General features: G+C 49.9%; 2 protein-coding genes across 2 annotated transcripts in view; one reads left to right on the top strand and one right to left on the bottom strand.

Moving 5' to 3' along the window:
• Positions 1–6: 6 nt before the first annotated feature.
• Positions 7–20,072, top strand: part of GRIK3 (glutamate ionotropic receptor kainate type subunit 3) — a 238,062-nt gene continuing 217,996 nt past the window's right edge. The window contains exon 1 of the mRNA XM_017892128.1: positions 7–196. Coding sequence (XP_017747617.1) covers positions 82–196 — 115 coding nt within the window. The 5' untranslated portion in view covers positions 7–81. The remainder of the gene's footprint in view (positions 197–20,072) is intronic.
• LOC108542211 (DNA-directed RNA polymerases I, II, and III subunit RPABC5-like) lies at positions 6,140–6,526 on the bottom strand. Its single transcript, XM_017892130.1, is given in 2 exon segments — positions 6,140–6,373; positions 6,376–6,526. Coding segments are annotated over 2 exon segments (201 nt in total). The 5' UTR covers positions 6,509–6,526; the 3' UTR covers positions 6,140–6,305.

The following is a 20,072-nucleotide window of genomic DNA, read 5'->3' on the forward strand; positions in this document are numbered from 1 at the left end:
TGCTGCGCGCCCGCGCCTAGAGCTGCCGCCCCAGGGAGCCCGCCACGGCCGCGCCCCGGGCACGCTCGGCGGCGCCCAACGATGACCGCTCCCTGGCGGCGCCTCCGGAGTCTGGTTTGGGAATACTGGGCCGGGCTCCTCGTGTGCGCCTTCTGGATCCCGGACTCGCGCGGGATGCCCCACGTCATCCGGATCGGTAAGGGCTCCCTGGAGCTGGGGGTCAACGTGCGCCCGGGCGGGGGCGGGAATGGGGGGCCTCCGAACGCGTTCCTGAGAGATTTTCCTAACCTCTCTCCGGGCTGCTGAGCCGGAGACCACCAGGAGCTCGTCCCTGTGAGGACAAAGTTCCAGAGTCGGGGTCGCGGGCCTTACTTATTGGGGAGGAGGCCGCCGGGCCGCAGCGGCGAGGGGCCCTTGGCGCGCTCCTGGGAGGTCAAACCTGGCAGAGTGTGGCGAAGGTTTCCAGTGCAATCCCGAGTCGCGGGCGCATTTCGCGGCGACTGCCAGCATGAACCGCAGCCTACCGAGTTCTGCGATCTGGCTTCTCCGCAGAGTGGGGACCCTGGGGAAGGCGCCAACTTCTCTCCTCTGCTCACCTCACTCCCCGCGGGCCGCTCGTCCCCACCTCGGGCATAGCTTGAGTGGCTGCGGCGAGGTCGCAGGGCACAGATTCGCATGACGAGGACAGCCGGTCTTCTCTCCCGGTGGTCGCCCTTGGCCTCAGTGGCACCGGTTCAGCCCCGTGCAAATGGGGCGGGGGTAGGGGGAGCAGGCCCCTGCTGCCCGTTGCAGCTGGCCCCTGGGGCCAAGGCCTCTCTCCGCCCGGGGCAGCGCAGGTAGAGGGAAGGGACCACGGAGGCCGGCCAGCGCGGCCCGGGCGGGCGGCCCAGGGACGCCAGCGGTTTTTAAAGTTAGCCCAAATTCCTCCGCAGCTGGCGGCGGCTGGAGGGGCTGCGCGCGGCTTTCCGAGGCTCCTGCTTTTCCGCGTCTCTTCTCGCCCAAGACTCTTACTCCGGGCTTTAACTTTGTTGTGGCCGCCGAAGGCATCCTGCGCCTGAGCGCTGCGCGTGTCCCGGGCCGGCGACCGGCAGGGCTGGGCCTGGCTGGGAGCCTGCATCACCAAGGGCCCTACGCCCGCCGCCAGGCCGGAGACCTGGGCTGCCTGGGTTCACTCGGCGCCAGGACCAGCGCCTGGCACGAGGCGAGCCAGACTCCGCCGAGCCAGGGCCACCCTCCTCCTCTGCAGCTCTTCTCCAGGGCAGACCTTGGGCCATCAGCGGCGTGAAAGAGGTGCCGGAACCGGTGTCGGGCTTGGTTTCAGTACTTCAGATTTTCCTAGGAGGCGGTCAGAAACCCAGCGGGTGGGTCTCCTCCCGGGCGGCCGCCCCGGGACCGGGCCCTCTTGAACTCCTGTCTGGATGGGGCAGACCACAGTCCTCGGCTCTGCCCACGCTGAGATCTTTCGGTCCATGCCCAGGACCCTGGCAGGCAAACACCGGCAGGCACCGGAGGCAGATGAGGCCAGGCACGGGAGGGGACTCTGGGGACAGCCCTTATGGTCAGACTTAACCCTTTGCAGCCCAGGCTGCTCCTGACAACCGAAATGTCTTCTATCTCTGTGCCTTTGCCTGCCCCGAGCCCAACTTGGCACCATTCCAGGGGCAGGAAGCCCCCCCCCCCCCACCCCCCGCCAGTAACGGACCAGCGCTTCCTTTATTCTCTGTCTCCTCCCCTCTGCTTTTTTGGGGGCCTGCGTCGTCCTTGGGGAAAAAGGTGGGGAGACTGAGAAGATGCTATCTGTCCATCGCACGGATTGCAGCTCCCTCTTCCTTGGTCCTTCCTCCACAGGGGTGGGGTGGGTGTGCTCCCAGCCCAGCCTCAGGAATGGAAGTCTTTGGAGGCCCAGAAAGACAGGCTACGGTGAGGGCAGCCTCAGAGGGATAAGCTGGGAAGGCGCAGGATGATGTATCCTTACTGTGAAATTGAATGGGTTAGGGAGTTCCTCCCAGCCCTTACGAAGAGCATCCCCAAGCCTACCCGCCCTTTCTTGGGTTCAGCGTGTAATAATGCAATTAACGGATGGCAGAGCCCTCCTCTCTTCTAATCTTCTTCGTATTAAGCCCCAGGATTAATTAGCGTGTCAGCCCCGGCCATTTATATCCAAGAGCCCTGCCCCATTTGATTCTCAGCCCATGGACTGGGGTGTTGTGCCTGCGCCAAACGTGACCGCCAGAGCTGTGCCAGTTTGGGCGGAGGATGGGAGGACTCTGAGGCTTCTGGGCTTCTCTGGAGCCTCCTGGGGAGCTGAGCTTCTGTCCTTCTGAGCCCCTGCTCGAACCCCAGCTGGAGCCAGGGAGCTACAGTGGACATGGACAGAAAGAGCGAGAGTGAGAGCGAGAGAATGAGAGTATCATGCTAAAACCCAAACACACCGCCTTGGCTGGGCCGGGTGCCATCTCCCTTTTCCCATCTCTGCCATCTCTGGGATCTCAGGGCTCTGGCTGGGGCTATAAGAATTGAGGCCCTCTAGAGTGTGCTAGGTGCTTCTGGTTCTCAAGACTGGCGCCTCAGCCGGCTGAGCTTGGAGCTGAATCCTTCTCCAGCAGCCAGGCGTTGCCGAGTATCAGCTTGGAGAGGGCTTTCCTGCAGGTGTGAGAGGGGCTGTCTGGGCTGGGGAGCATCGTACCCGCCCCCTCTCTTTGTGCCTCTTTTGGGGGCTGAAATTTCCTCTTAGACAAGGAGATGGATAGCTCAGCAGTGTGACAGAGTGTTCAAACAATCCGTCTTGAATAGATGAATTGCATTGCTCCGTCTTTTTGTAATTGTGTCTATCAGAAGGAGAGGTCAAGGCATTGATTGCTTGGATGGTTTGTAAGTAACAAAAGAGAGTAAGGGAGAGAGCAAGGGAGAGAGAAGAATTGGATTGTAGTCTGCGGGAAAAATGATCATTGATTATTTTATGTGAATATGTGGAAGATGTATTCTGTGTATGATTATCAAATGTTGTTCATTGAAGGTTGTCAAGGCATATTGTTTGGCATTTTATTATTATTATCATCGTTATTATTCTTTGGATGAATCCCAGTCTTAACTCATGGAAGGCAGTTTAATGCATAGATTCTCTCAGCCAAACAGGCTTGAGTGACCTCCTGCAGGGACCTGAATTTCCAGGTGGCCTGACCCCAAAGCTGTAGTAGAGGGGCTGCTGGACTTGGAGCCAGGAGGTCTGTTTTTTTGCTGCATCTGCCACCAGTTTGTTGGGCCATTTTCATCAAATCACACCTCTCTCTGGAACCCCAGGCCTCAGTTTCTCCATCTGTAAACTATTTGGTTGGCCTTAATGGTTGGTATGTTCTGTGGTTTCAAAGTTCCCTTTAGTGCAGCCTGATGGGCACTGTTATGCTACTGTAGGTTTCATGGTTAGGTCTCCCCTCATGTTACGGGCATATGTAGGATTGAGGGCCAACATGGAATTTGAAAAGGGAACTAGACAGTGGTGGCAGCAGCTGGGGAAGCCTGGCCAGCTCTTCTGTGTGTTGAGGAGCTGAAGTGGTTGGTGGCGATCTCCAGCCAGCCAGTGGGGAGGTTTGAAGCCAAATGACTGCAGAGACATAAAGCCGGTGTGTGGGGGGTGGGGAGAGGGAAGGGTTGGCCCAGCTCTGGACTCTGAGCATCTACAGATAGAGCAGAACTGAGCTGCAAGGTCCTGAGTTTCGTGAATGTACAGGGGCCCAGCAAGCAACAGCGGGCGATCCCTGGGGAGAGACACCCCCTCCCTCAGAGTTCCCAAACTGGCCCCATCTGTAACTCTTCTGATCGGTTCACCCAAATTATCCTAAACATTCATCTCTTGAGTTTGGGGGCTGCTGTGTGTAAAACAATGAGAAATTTCTTGCAGTGACTAGTGACGCGCTGAAACATCGCCGCCTTGTAGGAGCAGACAGCCGCTGAATGAAGATCAATAGGGTTTTCCCCCCTGGAAGTAAATAGCTTCAGACAAGACCTGGGAGTGGCCCGCCGGGCCTCAGCGATCACTAACTTGAGGAATTTCTACCTCCACTTTTCAGCCCAGCTGCTGCTGTCAGCCCCAGCTTTCCTGCTTCTCAACTAGAGTTTAATTTTTTTTCCTGATGCCTGCCTCGCATTGTGCTAAACAGTCTTTTGACGTCAGGATGACCTAGGGTCTTTAGAGATGGTTTATGCAAGGTGATCCAGGCACCCTGGCCTCACTAGGCTCTTTCAAGGTCACCTGCATCCTCCTGTAGCCAGCAGGATGGCTGACCTCAGAAGTCCAGCTCACATGTTGTTTTGAAAGGGCTTTGTGGGGTGGCTCTTTATCCCCAACCCCTCCAGGAATGTAAGCTGCCTAGCTGCTTTTAGGATCCTTTGTAGGGCCTGTGAGCCTTCCTGAATCCCCACGCTCCCACAGGTACTCTGTCCCTGCTCCAGGAAACAGTCCCCTCCATGGGGGAGGAAGCACAGATGCCCCCGTGGGCTGTGGAACTACCCCTCCTCTTGAGAGAAGTATAAGGCCATATGCAGCACAGACTACAGGCCTGCTTGGTGAAAGGGTTTCTTTTAGCAGGAGACCTGTTTGATCTCAGTGACTGGGACTGTGTTTCTGGTCTGCTGAGGTGGCGCCTCCTCTACCTGCCACAGCAGCTTCCCCTGTCTCTTCCTCCCGCAGCTGCAGCCTGGCTTCCCTTGCTTGCTCAGAACCTTCCAGAGGGAACTGAGAAAGCGGATGCTTCACTCCACTGGGCAGCGCACAGAGGAACTGGGGGGGCTCCGCACTCCCCGCCTGGCAACAGAGAGGACCGATGTTGCAGGAGCAGGGCCCTTGTTGAGGCTAGCACCCAGCAGGCACTCGCTTGTCCTCCAGAGGCCGGTGTGGTAGGGCTGCAGCTCTGGGAAGACAGATGCACCAAGGGCCTGCCTGGTATGGAAATAGAGCTGATGCAGATGGGGCTGGCGTCTTGGCCCTGGGCTTGATTCCTGGAGTCGCTCTTCTCCCAGGTGCTGATTCTCCAGCAGCAGCACCAGAGGGCAGTGTGCCTGTGCTGAGACGGCCACTGCAGTGTCTTCTGCGTGGGGCCCCACCTGGGTCTGGAGCAAAATCAGAATAATGAAACAACAATGACAACAACAATACGATGGCCCCAATTTATTGTGCAATTATTAGCCACTAAGCACTGTGCCAAATGCTTTTCAAACAATGACTTATAATGTGGGTAAATAGTAAGTGCTCAATAAATGGAGCCACAGGGTTTTTCTCTTCATATTGGGTAGCCTTCACCACCTACAGGCATTATCCCATTTTACGGATGAGGGAACTAAGCTTGGTGAAGTTACTTGCCCAAGATCACGCAGCCAGTGAGTGGTAGAAGTGGGATAAGAAGTATGGTCTGCCTGCCTCTGGATCCTGTGCTTTTAGCTGGCTGTGCCGTCTGGAGGTGGCAAGAAACGGTTTTTAAAGGGGCTGAATGCAGTGCCCCTACCCCCACTCCCTGTTCTGTTTGCTGAGTGAGGTCTCACTGGCTGGGCTGTGTTGGTCCTGCTCTGGGAGGATGGCCATCTGGGTTCTACCATGCTGAATTCCACCAGTACTAGTTTTCAGTGTCAGACTGGCCTTGCTGATGAGCTGTGTGGCAGATTCGCCGCCTCCAGGGCACAGGTGTGGATGGCCTTTCCCAGCCTTCCCACCAACACACATCCTTCCACTTACTACATCCCACATTGTCCTGGCTTCTGGAATCTGCTCCAGGCTTTAATCTAAGCCCTAAATAAAGGATGGATTCACCCTTGGGTGAGGCCAGTTCACCTACAGGGATCCCACTGTTCTGGGGTCTGTAGTCTACATGGCCCCATTGGAACCACCAGGCTGTCCTCAAAGACATTGTCAAAGCCTTGAGGAAGCCCAAGGGCCTCGTGTCTGTGTCTCCTTCACCCCCCATCCTCCTCACCCAGTGACCTGGAAAGAGAAGGTGATTGGAGAGTTAGCTGTCTTTGTTAGTCCTTCCTTCCCTCACTTCCCTTTTCCTTCCTCAGTCCTGTTCCTTCTTGCCAACATCCCTTCAAGGCGAATAGGTTTTATGGTCGTTTTATTTTTTTTTTATTTTTTATTTTTTATTTTTTTTTAGTTCTGAAAAACCTTTACTGGCTGGTTCCTTCCAGAGTGGGGGATGGGACACACACACGCTGTGGCAAGGCATTGCGCCAGCTCCTGGATGCCTCAGCCTCGTGAACTTGGGGCAGGATGCTCATGGCCCATGGTCAGCATGGCAGGTAGGCGGACTCCAGCCTGATCACTTCTCCAGGGGTGCATAATTGAGCAGCTTCTCGATCAGGTCCACGTGGGCCAGCAGCATCCGCGGCAGCAGTAGCGCTTCAGGCCCAGGGCGTCCAGCGCATCCCCCTCAGTGTACTCGGCCTGCAGCAGCCCCAGGTAGGCCTCCCATTTGTTGCCGACCATCTTGCCGCAAGTGAAACACCGCACAGGAATGATCATGGCGGCGGCGCGTCCCAGACTCTGGTCGTTTTATTTTTAAGCAAGAGTCACATCCTGACTTTCTAAATACGGCCTGCTGCCACTGGGTCCTGGAATATGTGTTGCTGTGTCACAGACACCGTGGTTTGGGTGTGGGGACCTGGATGCGAGAGCCTTCCTAATCACCATTCCATCTACAAGAGCAAAGGCAAAGGCAAACCCAGACTTACCCTTCTCTGTCTGCGGTGTTCCTTCTCCCAGGGGGACAGGGGAGCCTGGGATAATGGTGGCTGCCAGGCACTGAGCTGTTCTGGAAGTAGGGGGAAGATTCACTGCCCAAAGTCACTACAAAGGTGACAGATTTGGGACGGGCATGGTCAGAAGGGTTATGTTATTTTCTAGGGCCTCCATTTCCCCATCTGTAAAATGGGGATGATATTGCCCATTGGGTTAAATAAGTGTGCTGTCTTTTCAAAAAAGCTTACATGCTGTCCACAGTTGAGCATTTCTTTTTGCCCTTGGAGGAGTCTGTGCACAGGGCTGGGAGTAGGGTGATGCTAGGGAGGCCTCCAGGGAGCCAACTCTAAGGAGGCCCTCAAATGAGGACCCCTTTGCTTGCATGACTGACCATGAGAGTGGGTGCCTCCTTAAATCCTGGCCCTGGACCAGCATCTGAATTTGCTTCTGGAGTATGCTTTTCTTCCCACTTCTCTTTGTGCTCCAGAGACAAATCCTAATTGAGCATGATTTGGAGAGATGAGACCAAATTGAGGGCCAGGAGACTGGGTTTGAGGACAACAGGTTGTTCAGATTTTCTTTTGTCTCTCATAGCCATGTTTCATAGCAGCCATGCCCCCAGAGCCCTCTGCCCTTCCTTTCTTTGTTTTATTTCCTTTGGAAATCACCTCCAGGGTCCACACTGCCTCTCCTTCTTCACAGCTCAGCTGCCCAGGTCCTTCACCTTGCTTCCTTTGGCCTTTACACCTTGTTTACTAATAGTATTGACCTTGGCCGTGGTTATCTGGGGGCGAGTTGTTGTCTAGGCTTTCTCTAATGCATGTGTGTCGTGCCTCCCTGACTAGACAAGGAGCTTCTCAAGGGTGCCTCAGGCCATCTCTCCCCCATCACTTCCAAGAAGCAGAATGATTTTTTTGGAGTCAATAATATATTTCATTGATTCTAAGATGGGATTTTTTTTTCACATTTTCATATCTCTGACATCAACTCGTGTCTCACATGTCATGTCTAAGTTTACTTACAGGATTTTTTCTTTCTTGGCACTCTGAGAAAGAATGGCATGTCTTGGGTCTGATGAAATGTGGTGGATCTATTTTTGAACGTGAGTCCAATGTGTACTTGCTGTGTGACCTTGGGGAAGTCACCGCACCTCTGAGCTTCCATTTCCTCATCTATAAAATAGAAGTATTAACGTTAGGTTGAACCATGTGCAGCTGTTGTTGACCTACAAAAATCTTGTGGTTGACCCTTACAGTACTGTCTGCATAGGGTTGTTGTGAGGATTAAAGGAGATAAGGTATGTAAAGCTCTTTGCATAGTGCCCGATGCTTAATAAATTTTAGGAGAAAAAAAGAGGGTTCCCCAAGGGTGGGGCCACATCTCCACTGACTCTGAGCTATGAGGCTGTCTGCATCTTGTGTGCCCTTGGCTTTGTGCTAGCCCCTAGTGCCCCATACTCCATGCAGCCTCGTACATGGCATCTGTCCATTGCTCACATACCCATGGGCCCTGCACTGGAGTTGGTGGGCCTAGCAGTCTGTACCAGTTACCCACTGTGCTAGAGAGCAGGAGAGGTACCCTTCCTTGGATGCTCCTAATGTCAGCTCCCAGACACTGCCTGGCCCATTATTTTGCAGCATTTTGATTAAAATGCATTTCGCCTATGTTCAGAGCTGGGAAGACCCTGATTATGGGATGTTCTTAAGGGGCTGGTCCAGAGAGTCTTGATCAGCCCTTCTCAGATGGGGAGTACCATCTCGCCTCCTGGGCAGGCCACTGGAGACTAGACAGGGTCTGAGGCTGGAGGCCCTAGGGGATAGACACTTTGGCTCTCCTAGGAGACACCAGGTAATGAGGACAGAGGCAAAAGGCAGGGAGGAGAGAGTCCCCATGGTGATCGTACAGATTGGAGATAATGAGATGGAGTGAGATCCAGGGGGAGTGGTGGCTACAACTCCAAATCCTTTGGTGCCATGCTGAATGGTAGTTAAGGATAGCAAAGAGGGGAAAAGCAGCAAGAAGGAGCTAAGATTCTGGTTTGTGTTAAGAGGGTTCCAATCCATAGGAGACGATTAAGTCTTGCGCTATTAAAGGGACTGATGCAGACAGGCTGCTGACGGAAGGGGGTTTATAGAGTTCTCAGAACAACTGCAGGGATGAGCTCTTTAAATATGGGAATGAGGGAGACTTCTGCAAAGCCTTTCTGCATCTGCTTTGCAGAACTGAAATATGCTATTCCAAAAAGCTGCCCAATTGGGCGGAAAAGCAGGAGCAGGGAGCCAAGGACTTTCCAGGGCTCCAGGCATCACATTTCCTGTCTGTGGTGAAGAATCAAATAATCTAGGCTGAAAAGAACCCCAGGGGTCATTCTAGGCCTCTAGTTCTCAAATGTTAGCATGTGCCAGAATCACCCAAAGCAATCGTTAAGATGCAGATTGCTGGGCCCCATCCACAGACCTTCTGATTCCGTGGGTCTGGGGTGAGGCCTGAGTGCTTGCCTTTTAAACAGGTTACCAGATCATGATGATGATGCTCATCTGGGAGCCACACTTTGAGAACTGCTGTTCCAGGTCAGTGGAGGACCCCACTACATACAGGTGGATGGCCAGTCTCCGGTTGAATGCCGCTTGCAATGGGAGCTCACCAATTTTAGGCCCCACCCATTCTTTACTGCAGATGTTTTGCCCATGCTAATCTTTGTTGCAAATTTTCCTCTAAAAAGCTAACATGTGTCTCCCTGTAGTTCCAGGATGGCAATATAACTGGGGTCTGAGTGTAGGTTTGAAATTCCTCTGTCTGAGTTTCAACTCTTGATCCCTTCCCTCCTGGCTGTGTGACTTTGGGTAAGTCACTTACTTTCTCTAAGTGTAGATTTCCTTATCTGTAAAATCAGGATAATAGCAGATTTCACGTCATAGGATTATTGTGAGAATTAACATGCCTGGCACAAACGAATCTCTCAGTACATTTAGCTCTCAGTGTAATCTTGAGGATAAGCTCATAGATTCTAGGATCTAACAGCCTGACTTTGAGGGCTGCCTTCCTGACTTCCCACCTGTCTAATCTTGAGCAAACTATTTTTTTTTTTTTTTTGAGATGGAGTCTTGCTCTGTTGCCCAGGCTGGAGTGCAGTGGCGTGATCTCGGCTCACTGCAACCTCCACTGCCCAGATTCCAGGTTCAAGCAATTCTCCTGCCTCAGCCTCCTGAGTAGCTGGCAATACAGGCACCCGCTACAGTGCCCAGCTAATTTTTCTATTTTTAGTAGAGATGGGGTTTCACCATATTGGCCAGCCTGGTCTCTAACTCCTAACCTTGTGATCTCCCCTCTTCAGCCTCCCAAGAGCAAAGTATTTAATATCTCAAAATAATAATGATAATAATAGTTGTACTTGCCTCACAGCGTTTTTGTAAGGACTGAATGAGTTAACGCATGTGAAGTGCTTAGAACCCAGCCATGGTAAGCACTCAGTAAATGTTGTCTGTTACTCCTGCTATTATGATCTCCCTGCCCCCTGACTCTGGCTTGAGTTTGTTCCCTGTCCTACACTAGAGCTCTGCAGAAACACAAAGGCATTTATTGCTTCGACTAAAGAGGCTTAATTCCTCCAGCATGGTGTCAAGAGCTGACCACAGTGCTACTTATTTATTGAAACCAGTAAGACCATCACCTCCTCAGGTCTCAGCTTTGGTGTCTGGTTGTACAACACCAGACTGTTTCAGGCTTTTTAGCAGCCATTGCAGTCTGTCGATTCATCCTAAGCTGGTGGTCTCATGAGATCATGAAGTCTTTTCCACAAGTATTGCCACTGATCTGTAACTTTTCTCATCCTCCCTTTGGCAGTTGATCTTTTGAGCCTAAAGGCGGAACCTATCATTTATCCCCAAGTAAGTTGCATCATTGAACCTTCAGGCAGTTATTCTTACTCATTGTTTCTGGACCACCAGGGCCTATTACCATGTCTCCATGCTTGGAAAGCAGGTATGAGTTACACCCTCTTCTTCTAACCCCTGCCTTCCTCCTGGGGTCTGTGGTAGAGGGGTTAAGTGGTTATTAGCCTATAGTATGATTGGGATTGGGAATCACTATTCTGAATAATGAAGCTTTTGGGGATTCCCATTCTGATGTCTTGCATGCTTCATGCCATCTGAGCCTGGGATAAACATATCCTCCTTCCCTTCAGCCAGGTCTGCCATAAACACATTAAGCAGGAAATGAGCAATGTCAGGGTCTGATGGCTTTATTCAAATGGTCTTGGATCCACTATCCTACACTTTAATGAGCTTCAGAATTCCACTGGCTTCCTTATGCCCTCAGGCCCTTTATGATCTGCCATGGTTGGCATCTCTAGACTCGTGGACTGTCCCTCCTTGCTTCACCCTCTCTGATCCCCTGCATTGAACATCTAAGTCCCCAGAAGGCACTGTGCTTTCCCCCACACTCTGGGCCTCTGCACTCTCTTTCTTTTTTCTTTTCTTTTCTTTTTTGTTTTTTTGAGACAGAGTCTCACTCTGTTGCTTAGGTTGGAGTGCAGTGGTGTGATCTCGGCTCACCACAACCTCTGCCTCCCGGTTCAAGTGATTCTCCTGCGTCAGCCTCCCAAGTAGCTGGGAGTGTGTGCACGCCACCACACCCGGATAATTTTTGTGTTTTTAGTAGAGATGGGGTTTCACTATGTTGGCCAGGCTGGTCTCAAACTCCTGACCTCATGATCTGCCCGCCTTGGCCTCCCAAAGTGCTAGGATTACAGGCGTGAGCCACTGTGCCCGGCCTGCACTCCATTTCTTTCTTTCTTTTCTTTCTTTTTTTTTTTTTTTTTTTGAGAAGACGGAGACCGCTCTGCTCACCCAGTGCTGGAGTGCAGTGCGCCAGATCTCCAGCTCACTGCAAGCTCCGCGCCTCCCGGGTTACACCATCTCCTGCCTCAGGCCTCCCGCAGTAGCTTGGGACTACAGCAACCGCCCACCTCGCGCCTGGCTAGTTTTTTGCTATTTTTTTTAGCTAGAGAACAGGCGTTTCACCGTGTTTGCGCAGGATGGTCTCGATCTCCTGACCTCGTGATCCACCCGTCTCGGCCTCCCAAAGTGCTGGGATTACAGGCTTGAGCCACCGCACCCGGCCTGCACTCCATTTCTTTCTGGCTAACTTCTACTCATACTAAGGTTTCAGTGAACATGTCTTTTCCTCTAGGAAGCATTTCTCAACCTCCATCCCCTTCTGAGTCCCACAGCACCCTCTACTTTTCCTGTTGTAGCACTTGCTGTATTGGTAATTCTTAGTTACTTTAGAGGTAAGTGCTGTACCGGCATGGGCCATAGCCAGGTTGTTCACCACTTAAGTATCCAGTGCTTCTAGCAGGGTGCAGGACTCTTAGTAGATAATTAATAAATATTTGTGGAATAAATGAATGCAATGGTGAATATGGTCATTTGAATATAAGTCCCCCTAACTGCCGTGGCATGCAGCTCAACACTTTTTCCATTTTGTCAATGAGGATTTTATGAAGGATGTTGTTAGTTTCTTCCACAAAGTCAAGGTTCTCATGCTGTCTGTGGTGGTCTTCTGACACACCAGTTCTGCAACTTTTTCTGTGCCAGGACCTTTTAGATTTAATCTACTGGGCAGAGCTAGAATATTTGGGGGAGTGAGCCTTTCTTTTTCAAGCCTAGGATTGGACTTTACATTCATTGTCTTGTTCCTATCATGATGATTTTCTTGAGAGAGACAAGCTGTCTTCTTAAAGAAGAGACTAGAGGAGAGACCACAGTCCTCCTGCCTTTTCTGACCTCACCCCTCTCTCCTTCCCACTTGCCACTCAGCATCTCAGCTGCTCTTTCTGGGAGCTGAACCAAGGAAGAGAACCTCTGCTGTGCTGTTGTTAATAGGCTGAGCACTGAGGACAGCTGTCAGGCAGAACTGTGGCTGGGCCATTGCTCTGCTGCCCATCATAGGTCAGGTCTCTCCTTTTTCTGTCTTTACCACATCACTGGCTCCTGCAAGGATATGTAGACAACTGGTCTACATGACAGCTTGGTGTGAAGTAGAGGTGTTGACAGTTAACCTGGAGATTCAGGCTGTATAGACAGTCAACTGAGGCCCTTTAGCCCTGGGAATATATGCATCATCCACATCAGGTTCTGGGGAAAGTGAGTGTGTGCACGTGTGTTTGTGTCCTTGTAAGAGATGACCATATGGAAGTTTGCTTCTCTAGCACTTCTGAAATTGGGGCTCAGACTTCTGAAATTGGGGCTCACCATCTTTCTTTATTCCAAGCCTGATGAGTGAGTAGTGACTTTCCTTTGTATCAGTGGGGAAACTGAGAACTTAAAGGATAGTCCCAGTTCCTGACTGACTGGGCCAATCTGTCTACTCTACCAATGTGGCTGAGAGTAAGGATGGGAGGGGTTTTGCAGTGGAGCCCTGAGCTTCCCCTCCTGAACACAATGGAACTGAGCTCTACCCTGAGGCCAGCCCACCCCCTTTTCTTGCTTTCCTCCCTGGGGAAACATGACACATCATGAGCAGAAAGAGCCTGTTGCCTACATGACCATTTTTCCTGCCCAGTTTAATAGAGGTGACAGCCGTCTATTTTACTTGTCTGGTAACATTGAATCAGTAAATAAAATATGGGTGAACTCTCAGGTTTAGCTGAATTATGGCTGGTCCATGGGGACTGTGGGTTGGAGGAGAGTTGAGCAGAGAAACTGAATCCTTGTCTTCTTGCAAGAGAAGCAGAGCCTTGCATCTTCCTTCTGGATCCAGGAAATTGTTCAGTGCTTGAGGAAGCCAGGCCAGCAAGGTAATCTTGTTTGGTGGTCTCTGAGTCAGTGGAAGAACCAGAACACCAATGGAGGAACCCCAAATGCTAGGGCTACAGGAGCACTACCTGTCCCCATTTTTTTTTCTATCACGGATTGGGATGCTGAAGACAGAAAAGAGAAAATGATTTGTGCCATGTCCCTTGATAAGCCATGGGAAAAAACAGACAAACATATGGGTCCTCTGACCCTCATCCCGTTAAGAAAACCTGATCTACCGTCCTATTACACACACACACACACACACACACCACACACTTGCGAATTTGAAGTTTTACATTTGCAGTCTTAAGAGAGTAAAAGAGCCTAGACTTTTCCAATGTGGAAAAGCAAACCTGTGAAACACTTTTCCGCACTGCGAGAGAAATACAAATTGGATTCATATGTGTTTAGAAAAAGTCAAAAATAACAGATGCACCGTGTGGTGCAGCAAGAGCCAGAGAGGTTGACGGTCTCCCCAACCTCTGTGTTCAGCACCACGGAGAGCAGCCAGGCCTGGGGGTAGCGGGTGCTGGCTCTTCTAGTATGGGTGGTGTGGTTATTGTAAGGTCTTGCTAAACAGGCATTCTTTTTTTCAAATGCTATTCCTTTAGAACTCTGGTAGGCTAGTAAGAACTGTTATTTGTGGTTGTTCAAATAGAATAACGCAAGGTAAAAGAAAATCAAGGTAATAGATGGAATTTTCTCCTTTTTTTTTTTTTCCTTCCACATAAATTGTTCTTAAACCTTTGGTGCTTTGTACGGCTTGTCTGCTAGGGAGCAGCAGCAGATGACAAAACGAGTGAGCATTCCATTGTCAAATATCACACCTGATACCAAGCATCTTGGCTCGGCTTGTCAGCCTCATCTTTCACATCGCATTTTGTAAGTAGGATTGCTAAATGTGATTTCTTAAAAGTATTTTGTGCGTTATTATTTCCTGAGTTGTGGAGACCTGCATACCTATAATAGAGCCATATTTCCTGGTAGTAAATAAAATCATTCCTCATTCAGGTGATGGGAATTAAATGTGTCACAGCTTGGTGGCATTCCCCAAACAACCCCAGCGATTCCAGGTGCTCTACCACCTGGATGTGTCTGGGAAGGCTTATGGTGGGGCTGGGCATTAACAAAGCCTCTCCCAGACAGAAAAGTCGTGCCAGGAGTGACCTCAGTGTTTCTCAGAGAAATGGTACACTTTTATCCATCACTGGGGTATGCAGAGTTGGCTGGGAACACCTGGACTAGAGTTCACAGGACCGGAGAATGTGAAGAGTGTTAGAATGATAGAGTCGGAGGAATTGTTTCACTCGCCTCTGAGGAATTTGCCTCCGAACAAGAAGTGAGGTTTAGGCAAATGGACCCCAAGGATTTAAGAGGTAAGATGGCATCTTGGACGTCATACAGCAGATAGAAAAATCCAGGATATTCAGGGAGGAAGTGAGCTATGGTAGCTACAAAGTGAGGGCTACTTTAGGGGCTGTGGCTGAAGATATCTCAGTATGAAGGGATTTGGGGCTTTTTGATGCTCCTGCTTGGATTCGCAGAATCAGAAAATCTGCTTTGAAAATTGTGGTTATTTTATGCTGTTTGTAATTTTGTGTTTATTTCCTGTATTTTTCACATGGGTTCTGGGCTGACTCATTGATTCACCAAACATTTATGGAGCACCCCCTCTGTGTACTGCAGAGTACCTAGGGTCAGGGGATTTGTGGGGGCTCCGGGATGCGGGGCAATGAAACAGCACTCCTGGGCTTGGTGGTATTTGAATGTCCTCGTGGTAGGTCCAATTAGGTGACCTTTAGTAATAGCCGTGATTCCTTGAACATTTCGGTATGTACACTTTAGACTACAGCCTTGCACTTGGATCTTCCTCATTCTGCAGAGTCCTGGGGAGGAGTAATGAGGCTCAGAGAGATGAAGAGACAAACTGAAAGTTGCACAGTCGAGTTGGCAGGGAGGCTGCATCTCCATTTCACCTTCACTCCTGCTCTCCTTTCTGCCCTTGCCCCTTCTAAATCAGTTCATCACTTATGTTGTTCTGAGAGTGTTCTTTCACCCCTGAACTGTCACATTTATCCCCCTTCAGGATTCATTTTGTCCAATTCCCTGTCTTTTAGCAGAACTGAACCTTAACTTTTCTAGATGGATGGATGCATGTGTAAGTAGGGGGGTGAAAGGTAAAGGAAGGGGTTAGTATCCAATTTGTAAGTCTCCAAGGGACAGTCTGTCTCTTCTGGTGAGGAAATTCTTCTTTCTGGCTAACCCAGATCGTTCCTGATGCAGTGTAAATCCATCTCATCCATGGGCTTTCCTGGACATGACTGTTCTTGGAGGATGGGAGGGAACATCTAGCTTGGAAGTCAATCGCTTAGGGGCTTTTCTTTCTAGGGCTCCACCAAAGAGGCTCTCAGACAATTAAATTGAAATGGCTGTACTTTTGCTCATGGGGGCCTGAGTAGATTTATAATATTTTCTTTTTTAAAAAATTGGAGTTTTTTTTCTTGGAGACAATGATTTATGGAATAATCAATTTCTTTATCTACCTAATACATTGGAGCGATCCGTCAATGCAGACATCAATCTCCCCCTGGGGCTGGGGAAGGCAGACAGCCTTTGAGCCTGACTCATCTGGCAAAAGGTGGCTTTTTCTGTGAGTGACTTTGCTCCCCCATCCTGGATCTGAGACCTGCGGTAAGGAGGGTCAGGGGCTCTTCAGCAAAATATTAATGCTTTCTCCTTATTAGTCTCTGCTCTGCCAGAGAGAAATAAGGTGCAGTAAGCTCTGTCCCCATTGTACAGTTTGTAGAGACAAAGGACCAGAAAGGGTGCTCAGAGACCAGAATTTGGAGGCATGCAGGTGGGAGTGGCCATCTCTAAATCTCTAAGGGTTGCGGTGTATGAGAAGGAGCAGATCTGGTGTTACAGGTCCCAGTAGAATCGGGGCCAGTGAGTGATGGTCCAAGAAGGCAGATTTTGATTCAATACCAGCTACCCACATTCAGTGCTCTTTAAAGATTCAGTAAGTCTAGTGCCTTGGAGTCTAGTGGGCTTCCTATTAGGAGCCAGATTCTGGTGTTACCGAATCAGGCCTGTTTTACCCACCGTGTAGTATGCCAGTCACTGAGACGATGAGTTTTGCAGCAGAGAAAGGGTTTATTCATGTGGCGGCCAAGCGAGGAGACAGGAAAACAGGTCTCAAATCCACCTTCCCAAAGATGAGTTTTAGGGTTGTTTATGGGATAGAGGAGCAGAGTGGTCTGAGGCATGGGGAAAGGTGATTGGGGGTGAGGAGAAGTGAGGCAATCAGTTTCTGCACAAGCGTAGTCAAGCTTCATGGCACTTCATAGGATGATGTCTGAAAAAAATGGCAGCATTAGCATGACCTGAGGGTGGAGCTCTTGGCCCTGTGACGTCAAAAGAGGACTCATTACCCACCCATCATTTGTGTAGGTCCAGTTGAAGGTTCAGTGGTCTCACTCAGTTTGAACTGGACAGGAGCAGACTCTAAATTTCTGAAAAACAACTTAGGCAACTGTTAGCATTGTGATCCATATGTCAGAGGTGTTATCTCTAGTGAATTTGGAGAGTCTTTTTTTTAAAAAAAAAAAAAACAGCTAAAAGCAAGCAAAGCTGGCTAAGGTTTGACAAACCTATTCAGGTTTGCCCTCAGCTTCTCAAGCACAGATTGGCCAGGGGTGTTATCAAGGGGCTCTGGATTCCTTTCACTGTGAAATTCTAGGCATGCCCAACTGTGCGGCAAGAGATACTATAAAAAATCCAGATTTTCTGAGCTCCCTGAAAAGGCCAGTGCCTGCTCCTGGCTATGCAAACTCTAGGAAGGTCAAGCCCGGTAGTAGTGGTTGTGAAGAATACTCTCAGGTTTCTTTTTTATGGTTTTAGAAATCTTTTAAAGAAAACAGCTCAACACCTTTTTTTTTTTTTTTTTTTAAAGGACAGGGTCTCCCTATGTTGCCCAGGCTGGTCTCAAACTCCTGGGCTCAAGTTATCCTCCTGCCTTGGCCTCCCAAAGTGCTGGGATTACAGGTGTGAGCCTCTACCCCCAACCTTACCTCCAACCCTTTTTTTTTTTTTTTTTTTTTTTTTTGAGATGAAGTCTCACTCTGTCTCCCAGGCTGGAATGCAGTGGTGCAATCTCGGCTTGCTGCAATCCCCACCTCTAGGTTCAAGTGATCCTCCCTGCTCAGCTGTCCCAAGTAGCTGGGACTACAGGTGTGTGCCATCACACCCAGCTAATTTTTGTATTTGTATTAGAGACAGGGTTTCACCATGTCTCTAATCCACTGATGAATCATTTAACATAATTAAACATTTAATTTGTGTTGGCTAGGTTGGTCTTGAACTCCTGACCTCAGGTGATCCACCCACCTCGATCTCCTAAAGTGCTGTGATTACAAGCTTGAGCCACGGCGCCCGACCCTCAACACCTTCTGATGTCTCACTCTTCTGAAGACTAGTATCTTTGCTTGGAATTCAAGAAATTCTCTTTCTAAACTCTATTTCTACGTTATGACCCCTTCCACACCCTCATCATTTAATTTTAAGTTTAATTGGTTTTTTAAGTTGAATCAGCCAACATTCAAAAATTTGGATGTTTTATATGAAATTTTGGGTTTCCAGCTTCTCTTCCCACATTCACATATGCCTCAGTCCCCACCCCTCCTTATAGTCATTTCCTGTGCTAGCGTCAGTCACTGTCCTGCTGCTGCTGTTTTTCTTTCAGTAAAGTTACGAAGGAAAAGTAGAATGTTTTTATTTTCAGGAGCAAACAAAAGACAGACTAGGAGTGCCAATTTTTTCAAATTTATTTCTCTCACCAGCCCTGTTTCACTGGGTTTCTGTTGGTCCTGCAGGCATTGAGCCACTGACCTACCACATGGGCAAAGAGCATCTCAGAGGCAGGGATCTTGTCCCATTCCTGTTTATTGTGACAATAACAGCAATTGTTTACTGAGCCCTTTTCCAGCTCGTTTAACCCAAAGGTGAGTCTAATTATTCCCACTTTCCAGATAAGGAATCTGAGCCTTAATGAGGTGAAGGTACCCAGTGGAGTGAGTAAGTGATGGGTGTCACTAAGACTTGAACTCCTGTCTGCCTGACTCCATTGTAATCCTCTGTGTATTCCTAGCAGCTGCCCCTAGCAATGCCCACAACTGGCAATTAGTAAGTGCTGGACACATCAACTTGAATTCCAGAGTCACGATGGGATGGGGCCAGGTGGGAAACTTCCAACCTTAAGGTGGACAGTGGCACATTTAGGATGCTCCTGATTCTTCTTTCCTTCCTTTGGTGCCTGGCTGGGCACAAGCGGCTGCTGTGCGTCTGTTGGGCGGCATTACCCAGAGTTCAGTTAACATGTGCTGGGCAGGAAATCTGCTCTGAGTGCCTTTTGCATTACCATGTCTTTGAGGCGCATGGACATGGTGCAGGCGCGGGAGCTCGGCGGGAGCATTTTAACAACCTCTGTCCTTGTTCGCTCCCTGCAGTCTTCACAGTGGCCGCAGGCCCATCTCTCCGACACAGACCCAGCAACTAATTGGGCCTGGATAACAAACTACACAGACACAAGCCCCTTCCCATTCCCCTCCTGGACTGCAACGTGGGAGGCTTTGCAAAGCTGCCACCTTCTGCTGGGGTGGGAGTTGGGGGACAATGGGGAGAGGCTGACCTGTCCATCCTAGACAGGAACAGGGTGCTTGGCACCCTCTCCCTGGCTAGGCTATGGACCTGGGGTCCCCTGTGGCAAGAGTGTGGGCTCTTTGGTGTCAAGAATCCCCTGTGGGCATTGTCAGGAGGTGGCTGCAGAAGGGAGATTTAGTAATGAACAAAGCACTGGCTCCCTAGCTCAGAACAGTGTCTGTAAATCCCACCTTGCACAAATCCTGAAATTTTATTATTCTGCCAGCCCGTTGGAGCCAGGTGGCAGTGGGAAGCTTCAGATTAATTTGGGAGATGTTTTCTTTGCGGAACCTCTGGCTTTCTAGGCAAGTGGATTAAGTTCTGGACCAAATAAGGGCTCTTACTTTCTTGACATTTGGGGCTGGCTTTGCTTTTCTGCCTGCTGGGGTTTACTTTGGGTGTATGAGTTATCTCCACAGGCTACCTTTGCTGTCTGCCCCTTGGGGTCTCTGCTTTAGCACATAATCTCCAGGGAAATGTGGCTTTTCCTTTCTCTCCTACCCAAGGCGGACAGAAATATCTTTCCCCATTGCACCAACCCAGATAGAATCTGGGCAGAAGTTTCTTAGGCTTCAGAATCTCTTGATGCAGAGATGGGACCAGGATATTCTGACCCTGCTGTTTTGACCCTGTTGTTTTAACCCCTGAATGAACCAATGTGGATGAATTCTATTGAGAGATGAAGAACGAGTCAGAAGTGAAAGCCAGTGATTGAGACAGATATATATACATATATATAGAGAGAGAGAGAGAGGAGAGAAGAAAAAATAAAAGAAAAGAAGCTAAATGGCTAAATGGGTTCTGTCACTGGGATGACCAAGTTCTCAAATGCCCAGTGGAGTCAAAGCATC

This window comes from Rhinopithecus bieti, unplaced genomic scaffold (genome assembly GCF_001698545.2).
Source record: "Rhinopithecus bieti isolate Rb0 unplaced genomic scaffold, ASM169854v2 scaffold_22548, whole genome shotgun sequence".
Taxonomy (NCBI): Eukaryota; Metazoa; Chordata; class Mammalia; order Primates; family Cercopithecidae; genus Rhinopithecus; species Rhinopithecus bieti.